Genomic DNA, 10,495 nt, shown 5'->3' with positions numbered 1-10,495 from the left:
TGTTTTTCCCCCCATTTTTCCCCATTTTTGCCCCATTTTTTCCCAATTTTTCCTCATTTTTTCCTCATTTCTCCCCATTTTCTCCCCAATTTTCCCCCATTTCCCCGTTTTTCCCCATTTTCACCCCATTTTCCCCATTTTCCCCATTTTCTGCATTTCCCCCTGTTTTTCTCCCATTTCTCCCCATTTCCCCCTGTTTTTCCCCCATTTTCCCCATTTTCCCCGATTTTTTCCCCATTTCCCCCCCTTTTTCCCCATTTTCCCCTGTTTTTCCCCCTGTTTTCCCCCCATTTTCCTCTGTTTTTTCCCCATTTCTCCCCCCATTTTTCCCCATTTTTTCCCCATTTCTCCCCAATTTTTCCCATTTTCACCCCATTTTCACCCCATTTTCACCCCATTTTCTCCCCGTTTTTTCCCCATTTCTCCCCATTTTCTCCCCAATTTTTCCCCATTTTCCCCCATTTCCCCCTGTTTTTCCCCCCATTTTTCCCAATTTTTCCTCATTTTTTTCCCCATTTCTCCCCATTTCTCCCCATTTTTCCCCCTGTTTTTCCCCCCATTTTTCCCCATTTTTTCCCAATTTTTCCTCATTTTTTCCTCATTTCTCCCCATTTTCTCCCCAATTTTCCCCCATTTTCCCCCATTTCCCCCTGTTTTTTCCCCCATTTTCCCCCATTTCTCCCCATTTTTTTCCGTTTTTCCCCCCATTTCCCCCCAATTTTTCCCCATTTTCCCCCCATTTTTCCCCATTTTTTCCCAATTTTTTCTCATTTTCCCCCCGTTTTTCCCCATTTTCTCCCACCATTTTTCCCCATTTCCCCCTGTTTTTCCCCCATTTCCCTGTTTTTCCCCCATTTTCCCCATTTTCCCCCATTTCTCCCCATTTTCTCCCCATTTTTTCCGCATTTCCCCCCATTTCCCCCCATTTTCCCCTGTTTTTCCCCCTGTTTTCCCCCCATTTTCCTCTGTTTTTTCCCCCTGTTTTCCCCCCATTTTTCCCCATTTTTTCCCCATTTCTCCCCAATTTTTCCCATTTTCACCCCATTTTCACCCCATTTTCACCCCATTTCTCCCTGTTTTTTCCCATTTTTCCCATTTTCCCCCTTTTTCACCCCATTTTCCCCATCCCAGCCCCGGCAGTGACCAACGAGTCTCTGCTGTTCCACGAGAAGTGCGGGGCTCTCATCAAGCTCAGCAACGGCCACAAAACGGCCGAGAGGAGGCGGCCCCTGGACGAGTTCAACAACGGCGTGGTGCTCACCAACCGGCCCCTGCGCGACGGCGAGATGTTCGAGGTGGGCACTGCTGGAATGTTCTAGAATTTGGGGAAGTTTTGGGAATTTTTGGGGAATTTTCGGGGATTTTTCGGGGATTTTTTGGGATTTTTTACAATTTTTTTTTGATTTTCTGGGATTTATTTCGATTTTTTTTCGCATTATTTTTAATTTTTTGGGGATTATTTTTTAGGAATTTTGGGGATTTTTTGGGATTTTTTTTTTGGGAGTTTTTTGGGGTTTTTTGGGATTTTTTGAGGATTTTTGGGCTATGAGAGGAGGCGGCCCCTGGCTGAGTTCACCCCAGGCGTGGTGCTCACCAACCGGCCCCTGCGCAACGGGGAGATGTTCGAGGTGGGCATTTAGGGAGGTTCTGGAATGTTCTGGAATTTTCTGGGATTTTTGGGATTTTTTTTGGGAATTTTCGGGGATTTTTTGGTGATTTATTTTGATTTTTCGGGGATTTTTGGGGATTATTTTGGATTTTTTGGGGAATATTTTGGATTTTTTGGGGATTATTTTTAAATTTTTTAGGAATTTTTGGGGATTTTTTTTGATTTTTTGGGAGTTTTTTGGGAGTTTTTTGGGGATTTTTTGGGGATATTTTCGGTTTTGGGAGGTGACCCCTGGCTGAGTTCAACCCAGGTGTGGTGCTCACCAAGCAGCCCCTGCGCGACGGGGAGATGTTCGAGGTGGGCACTTCTGGAATTTTCTAGAATTTTGGGAATTTTTGGGGGAATTTTTGGAGATTTTTTGGGATTTTTCGGGGATTTTTTGGTGATTTAATTTGATTTTTCAGGGATTTTTTGGGATTTATTTCAATTTTTTTTGTCTTATTTTTGATTTTCTGGGGATTATTTTTTAATTTTTTAGAGATTTTTGGGATTTTTTGGGGATTTTATTTTATTTTTGGGGGATTTTTTGGGATTTTTGGGGATATTTTGGGGGTTTTTGGGCCATGGGAGGAGGCGACCGCTGGCCGAGTTCAGCCCGGGCGTGGTGCTCACCAACCGGCCCCTGCGCGACGGAGAGATGTTCGAGGTGAGCATTTAGGGAGGTTCTGGAATGTTCTGGAATTTTCTGGGATTTTTGGGAATTTTTTGGGATTTTTCGGAGATTTTTTGGTGATTTAATTTGATTTTTCGGGGATTTTTTGGGATTATTTTCGATTTTTTTGGGAATATTTTGGATTTTTGGGGGATTATTTTTTAATTTTTTAGGAATTTTTGGATTTTTTTGGGATTTTTTGGAGTTTTTTGGTATTTTTTTGGGATTTTTTGGGGGTTTTCTGGGGTTTTGGGGGTTTTGGGAGGTGACCCCTGGCTGAGTTCAACCCGGGTGTGGTGCTCACCAACCGGCCCCTGCATGACGGAGAGATTGAATTTTCTAGAATTTTGGGAATTTTTGGGAATTTTTTTGGGGATTTTTTGGGGATTTTTTGGGGATTTTTTGGGATTTTTTTTGGATTTTTTAGGATTTATTTTGGACTTTCTGGGATTTATTTGGACTTTTTTGGGATTATTTTAAATTTCTTGAGGGTTATTTTTTATTTTTTAGAGATTTTTGGGATTTTTTTGGGGATTTTTTTTTATTTTTTGGGGTTTTTTGGGATTTTTTGAGGATTTTTGGGCTACAGGAGGAGTCGGCCCCTGGCTGAGTTCAGCCCGGGCGTGGTGCTCACCAAGCGGCCCCTGTGTGATGGGGAGATGTTCCAGGTTTGGGGGATTTTCAGAATTTTGGGAACTTTCTGGGATTTTGGGGAATTTTTGGGAATTTTCAGGGACTTCTTAGAATTTTTTGGGGATTTTTTTTGGGATTTAATTTAATTTTTCGGAGATTTTTTGGGATTATTTCGGATTTTTTTGGGATTATTTTGGATTTTTTGGGGATTATTTTTAATTTTTTGGGATTATTTTTTATTTTTTTGAGATTTTTGGCATTTTTCAGGGATCTTTTGGGATTTTTTTGGATTTTTTTGTGGGTTTTGGGAGGATTTTGGGGTTTTGGGAGGCGGCCCCTGGCTGAGTTCAACCCGGGCGTGGTGCTCACCAGCCAGCCCTTCCATGCCAGGGAGATGTTTGAGGTGGGGAATTTTGGAATTTTGCATTTTTTTGGGGGGAGTTTTGGGTTTTTTGGGGGACTTTTCTGGGGTTTTTTGGGTTTATTTTGGGTTTTTTTGGGGGTTTTTTTTTGGTTTTTTTGGGTTTTTTTTGGGTTCTCGTGCATTGTTTTTTGTGGTTCTCTGTAGGTTATTTTGGGGGGGGGGTTGAATTTTTATTTTCTTTCTATTTTGGGGTTTTTAATTTATTTTTTGGGAAGGTTTGGGTGTTTTTTGGGGTTTGTATTTTGGGTTTTGGGGTGCCCTGAGCCCGTGGCCCCCCCAGATCCGCATTGACAAACTGGTGGACAAATGGTCGGGGTCCATCGAGATCGGGGTCACCGCCCACAACCCCAACAGCCTCGAGTACCCGGCCACCATGACCAACCTGCGCTCAGGTGAGCCCCAAAACCTGGGAAATATCCTCCAAAAATCCTGGGAAAAACATCCCTGAAATCCTGGGAAAACATCCCTGAAATCCTGGGGAAAATGGCCCTGAAATCCTGGGAATTGCCCCCCTCGAGTACCCGGCCACCGTGACCAACCTGCGCTCAGGTGAGCCCCAAAAATGGGGAAAAATTCCTGAAATCCTGGGAAAAACATCCCTGAAATCCTGGGGAAAATGGCCCTGAAATCCTGGGGAAAATGGCCCTGAAATCCTGGGGAAAATGGCCCTGAAATCCTGGGAAATCACCCCAAAAATCCTGGGAAAAAAACCCCAAAATCCTGGGAATTGCCCCCCTCGAGTCCCCGGCCACCATGACCAACCTGTGCTCAGGTGAGCCCCAAGAACCGGGAAATAGCCCCAAAAATCAGAGGGGGGAATCACCCCAAAATCCTGGGGAATCACCCCAAAAATCCTGGGGAAAATGGCCCTGAAATCCTGGGGAATCACCCCAAAAATCCTGGGAATTGCCCCCCTCGAGTACCCGGCCACCGTGACCAACCTGCGCTCAGGTGAGCCCCAAAAACGGGGAAATCACCCCAAAATCCTGGGGAAAACGGCCCCAAAACCACAGGAAATCACCCCAAAAATCCTGAGGAAAATGGCCCTGAAATCCTGGGAAACATCCCCAAAAATCCTGGGAAATATCCCTGAAAATCCTGGGGGATATCCCTCAGAAGTCCTTGGGAAATCCCCAAAAATCTTGGGGAAATCACCCCAAAAATCCTGGGAAATATCCCCAAAATCCCCAGGAAACATTCCCCAAACGCCTGGGAAATCACCCCAAAATCCTGGGGAAAATAGCCCAAAAATCCTGGGGAAAACAACCCCAAAACCACGGGAAACCACCCCAAAATCCCGGGGAAAATGGCCCTGAAATCCTGGAAAAACACCCCAAAAATCCTGGGAAAAACATCCCTGAAATCGTGGGAAATAGCCCCAAAAATCCTGGGAAACATCCCCAAAAATCTCTGGAAAATCTCCCAAAATTTCTGAAAATGCCCCAAAACCTCTGAAAAAATCTTCTAAAATTTCCTGAAAATGCTTCAAAATTTTTGGAAAATCCCCCAAAATCTCTAGAAAATGCCTGAAAATCCCCAGAAAATCCCTTAAAGTTTCTGAAAATGCCCAGAAAATTCCCCAAAATCCTGAGAAAATCTCCCAAAAATCCCCGAAAAATGTCCCAAAATCCCCGAAAAATGCCCCAAAATCCCCCCAAAATACCCCTAAATCCCAAAAAAAATCCCCCCAAAATCCCTGAAAATGCCCCAAAATCTCTGAAAAATCCCCCACAAATCCCTGAAAAATGCCCCAAAATTTCCAGAAAATGCCCCAAAAATCCCTGAAAAATGTCCCTAAATCCCCCAAAAATGCCCCTAAATCCCCAAAAAATCCCCCAAAAATCCCTGAAAATGCCCCAAAATCTCTGAAAAATCCCCCAAAAATCCCTGGAAAATTCCCCAAAATTCCCAGGAAGATGTCCCAAAATTCCCTGAAAAATGCCCCAAAATCCCCAGAAAATGCCCCAAAATCCCCCAAAAATCCCTGAAAATGCCCCAAAATTTCCAGAAAATGTCCCAAAAATCCCTGGAAAATGCCCCAAAATCCCTGAAAATGCCCCAAAATCTCTGAAAAATCTCCCAAAAATCCCTGAAAAATGCCCCAAAATTCCCAGAAGATGTCCTAAAATCCCCGGGAAATGCCCCTAAATCCCCCAAAAATGCCCCTAAATACCCCCAAAAATCCCTGAAAATGCCCCAAAATCCCCCAAAAATGCCCCGAAATCCCCAGAATATGTCCCAAAAATCCCTGAAAAATGCCCCAAAATTCCCAGAAAATGCCCTAAAATCCCCGGGAAATGCCCCAAAATCCCCCAAAAATGCTCCAAAATCCCCCCAAAATGCCCCTAAATCCCCAAAAAATCCCCCCAAAATCCCTGAAAAATACCCCAAAATTCCCAGAAGATGCCCCAAAATCCCTGGAAAATGCCCCAAAATCCCCAGAAAATTCCCCAAAATTTCCACAAAATTCCCCAAAATTTCCAAAAATGCCCCAAAATGCCCCAAATTGGGGTTTTTCTCCCCAAAGGGACGATCATGATGAGCGGCTGCGGGATCCTGACCAACGGCAAAGGGACGCGCCGGGAGTACTGCGAGTTCAGCCTGGACGAGCTGCAGGTGACCCAAAAACCCCAAAATTCACCCCAAATCCACCCCAAATCCACCCACGGGACCCCCCAAATCTGCTCCAGGCACCCCAAATTTGGGGGGAGCCCCAGAGACCCCAAAATCCCAAAAAATCTCCTAAAAAATTTCTCCTTGAGATGGAGAAATCGCGATGATTTTATTCAGAGATTTTTATTTTTGGAGCCCCAAAATTCCCCCAAATCCACCCAAAATCCACCGAATTTGGGGGTTTTGGGGTGAATTTGGGGTGAATTTGGGGGGGTTGGGGTGAATTTGGGGCTTTTGGGGTGAATTTGGGGGTTTTGAGGTGAATTTGGGGGTTTGGGGGTGAATTTTTGGGGTTTTGGGGTGAATTTGGGGGTTTTGATGTGAATTTTTGGGGTTTGGAGGTGAATTTGGGGTGAATTTGGGGATTTTGGGGTGAATTTGGGGTGAATCTGGGGGTTTTGGGGTGAATTTGGGGTGAATCTGGGGGGTTTGGGGGTGAGTTTTTGGGGTTTTGGGGTGAATCTGGGGGGTTTGGGGTGAATTTGGGGGGTTTGGGGGTGAATTTGGGGGTTTTGGGGGGAATTTGGGGTCAATTTGGGGGTTTTTGAGGTGAATTTGGGGATTTTGGGGTGCATTTGGGGGTTTGGGGGTGAATTTTTGGTGTTTTGGGGGTGAATTTGGGGGGTTTAAGCTGAATTTTGGGGGGGTTGAGGTAAATTTGGGGTGAATCTGGGGGGTTTTGGGGTGAATTTGGGGTGAATTTGGGGGTTTTGGAGTGAATCTGGAGGGTTTTGGGGTGAATTTTTGGGGATTTGGGGTGGGGCTGAGCCCGGCTGTCCCCGCAGGAGGGCGACCACATCGGGCTGACCCGAAAGGCCAACAACGCCCTGCACTTCTACATCAACGGCGTGGACCAAGGTGGGGCCCAAAAAACCCCAAATTCACCCCAAAAACCCCAAATCCACCCCAAAAATCCACCCCAAAAAACATCCCGAACTGGGAAACCAGAACTGACCCCAAAAACCCCCAAATTCACCCCCAAAACCCCCAAATTCACCACCCCAAAAAATCCCAAATTCACCCTAAAAACCCCAAATTCACCCCAAAACTCCCAAATTCACCCCAAAAAACCCCAAATTCACCCCCAAAACCCCAAATTCACCCCAAAAACCCCAAATCCACCCCAAAAATCCACCCCAAAAAACATCCCGAACTGGGAACTCAAAACTGACCCCAAAAACCCCCAAATTCACCCCCAAAACCCCCAAATTCACCCCAAAAAATCCCAAATTCACCCAAAAAACCCCAAATTCACCCCCAAGAACCCAAATTCACCCCTAAATCCTCCCCAAAACCCCCCAGAATCTCTCCGGAATCTTCTGGAACCCAGCCCAAACTGGACCCTGTCGGGTCCCTGCTGTCCCCGGTGCCACCGCCGCCGTGTCCCTCTGTCCCCAGGGCCACCGCCGTGTCCCTCTGTCACTGCTGTCCCAGTGTCCCTTTGTCCCTGCTGTCCTCGTGTCCCTCTGTCACTGCTGTCCCTGTGTCCCTCTGTCCCTGCTGCCCCTGTGTCCCTCTGTCCCTGCTGCCCCTGTGTCCCTCTGTCCCGGCTGTCCCCTCCATGTCCCCGCTGTCCCCATGTCCCCAGTGCCACCGCCGTGTCCCTCTGTCCCTGCTGTCCCAATGTCCCCATGTCCCCTCCATGTCCCCATGCTGTCCCCATGTCCCCACTGTCCCCATGTCCCTGTGTCCCCATGTCCTCAGTGCCACCACCATGTCCCTGCTGTCCCCGTGTCCCTCCACAGGCGTGGCCACCTCGCTGACGCCGCAGGTGCTGTACGGCGTGGTGGCCCTGTACGGCATGGCCGTGTCCCCATGTCCCTGCTGTCCCCGCAGTGTCCCTGCTGTCTCTTTGTCCCTCTGTCCCTGCTGTCCCCTCCATGTCCTTGCTGTCCCTGCTGTCCCCTCCATGTCCCTGCTGTCCCCACGCTGTCCCCATGTCCCCGTGTCCCCGTTGCAGGCGTGGCCACCTCGCTGACGCCGCAGGTGGTGTACGGCGTGGTGGCCCTGTCTGGGATGGCCGTGTCCCCATGTCCCCATGTCCCCGCAGTGTCCCCATGTCCCTGCTGTCCCCACGCTGTCCCCATGTCCCCGTGTCCCCATTGCAGGCGTGGCCACCTCGCTGACGCCGCAGGTGGTGTACGGCGTGGTGGACCTGTACGGCATGGCTGTGTCCCCATGTCCCCAGTGCCACCACCATGTCCCTCTGTCCCTGCTGTCCCCGTGTCCCTGCTGTCCCCACGTCCCCGCAGTGTCCCCGTGTCCCTCCGCAGGCGTGGTCACCTCGCTGACGCCGCAGGTGGTGTACGGCGTGGTGGACCTGTACGGCATGGCCGTGTCCCCCTGTCCCCATGTCCCCGTGTCCCTGCAGTGTCCCCATGTCCCTGCTGTCCCTACTGTCCCCTCCATGTCCCTGCTGTCCCTGCTGTCCCCTCCATGTCCCTGCTGTCCCTGCTGTCCCCTCCATGTCCCTGCTGTCCCCACGCTGTCCCCATGTCCCCGTGTCCCCATTGCAGGCGTGGCCACCTCGCTGACGCCGCAGGTGGTGTACGGCGTGGTGGACCTGTACGGCATGGCCGTGTCCCCATGTCCCCATGTCCCTGCTGTCCCTTTGTCCCTCTGTCCCTGCTGTCCCCCTCCATGTCCCTGCTGTCCCCATGTCCCTGCTGTCTCTGCTGTCCCCATGTCCCCGCAGTGTCCCCATGTCCCCATTGCAGGCGTGGCCACCTCGCTGACGCCGCAGGTGGTGTACGGCGTGGTGGACCTGTACGGCATGGCCGTGTCCCCATGTCCCTGCTGTCCCCTCTGTGTCCCTGCTGTCCCCATGTCCCCGCAGTGTCCCCATGTCCCTGCTGTCCCCACGCTGTCCCCATGTCCCCGTGTCCCCATTGCAGGCGTGGCCACCTCGCTGACGCCGCAGGTGCTGTACGGCGTGGTGGCCCTGTACGGCATGGCCGTGTCCCCATGTCCCCATGTCCCCATGTCCCTGCTGTCCCCATGTCCCCGCAGTGTCCCCATGTCCCTGCTGTCCCCATGTCCCCTCCATGTCCCCATGTCCCTGCTGTCCCCATGTCCCTGCTGTCCCCCCCGTGTCCCTGCTGTCCCCACGTCCCCGCAGTGTCCCCGTGTCCCCATTGCAGGCGTGGCCACCTCGCTGACGCCGCAGGTGCTGTACGGCGTGGTGGCCCTGTACGGCATGGCCGTGTCCCCATGTCCCCATGTCCCTGCTGTCCCCTCCATGTCCCCGTGTCCCTGCTGTCCCCAGTGCCACCACCATGTCCCCATGCTGTCCCCATGTCCCCGTGTCCCCATTCCAGGCGTGGCCACCTCGCTGACGCCGCAGGTGGTGTACGGCGTGGTGGACCTGTACGGCATGGCCGTGTCCCCATGTCCCTGCTGTCCCCTCCGTGTCCCTGCTGTCCCCATGTCCCTGCTGTCCCCATGTCCCCGCAGTGTCCCCGTGTCCCCTCTGCAGGCGTGGCCACCTCGCTGACGCCGCAGGTGGTGTACGGCGTGGTGGACCTGTACGGCATGGCCGTGTCCCTGCTGTCCCCCTCCATGTCCCTGCTGTCCCCATGTCCCTGCTATCTCTGCTGTCCCCATGTCCCCGCAGTGTCCCCATGTCCCCGTTGCAGGCGTGGCCACCTCGCTGACGCCGCAGGTGGTGTACGGCGTGGTGGACCTGTACGGCATGGCCGTCAAGGTGACCATCGTGCACAACCACAACCACAGCGACCGCCTGCGCCGCAACAACGCCATCCTGCGCGCCCTGTCCCCCGAGGGGACGGCGGGGACGCCGCGTCGTGTCACCGCCACCGCCACCGCCGCCATGGCCACCGGCGCGGCCACCGCGCCACCACCCCGGCTGCTCTTCCACCCCAACTGCGGCCAGAAGGCGGCCGTGGTCAACGAGGGCCGGACGGCGCTGCGGCCGCAGTGAGTGACCGCGGGGACGGCGGGGACAGTGGGGACATTGTAGGGACAGTGGGGACATTGGAGGGATTGGGGACATTGGGGGGATTGGGGACACTGGGGGGATTGGGGACATTGGGGACATTGGGAGGACTGGGGACACTCGGGGCGTTGGGGACATTGGGGTCAACAAGGGCCGGACGGCGCTGCGGCCGCAGTGAGTGACCGCGGGGACGTGGGGACAGTGGGGACATTGGGGACATTGGGGGGATTTGGGACACTGGGGACACTGGGGGGGATTGGGGACATTGGGGGGATTGGGGACATTGAGGTCAATGAGAGCCGGATGGCACTGCGGCCGCAGTGAGTGACCGCGGGGATAGTGGAGACAGTGGGGACATTGGGGGGATTGGGGACATTGAGGGGATTGGGGACATTGGGGACATTGGGGGGATTGGGGACAGTGGGGACATTGGGGACACTGGGGACATTGGGGTCAACGAGGGCCGGACGGTGCTGCGGCTGCAGTGAG

At 51.8% G+C, this 10,495-nt stretch overlaps 1 protein-coding gene across 1 annotated transcript in view; it reads left to right on the top strand.

The window, feature by feature from the left end:
- Nucleotides 1-1,131: 1,131 nt before the first annotated feature.
- Nucleotides 1,132-10,495, top strand: part of NEURL4 (neuralized E3 ubiquitin protein ligase 4) — a gene marked incomplete at both ends in the record, with an annotated part of 33,823 nt that continues 24,459 nt past the window's right edge. Inside the window, 5 exons of the mRNA XM_084224481.1 lie at nucleotides 1,132-1,295; nucleotides 3,659-3,770; nucleotides 5,906-5,994; nucleotides 6,837-6,909; nucleotides 9,687-9,987. Coding sequence (XP_084080607.1) covers nucleotides 1,132-1,295; nucleotides 3,659-3,770; nucleotides 5,906-5,994; nucleotides 6,837-6,909; nucleotides 9,687-9,987 — 739 coding nt within the window. The remainder of the gene's footprint in view (nucleotides 1,296-3,658; nucleotides 3,771-5,905; nucleotides 5,995-6,836; nucleotides 6,910-9,686; nucleotides 9,988-10,495) is intronic.

Source organism: Fringilla coelebs (assembly GCF_963513975.1).
Source record: "Fringilla coelebs genome assembly, chromosome: 38".
Lineage (NCBI taxonomy): Eukaryota > Metazoa > Chordata > Aves > Passeriformes > Fringillidae > Fringilla > Fringilla coelebs.
Note: the sequence above shows the minus strand (reverse complement) of the source record. Positions and strands in the feature narration are given on the sequence as shown.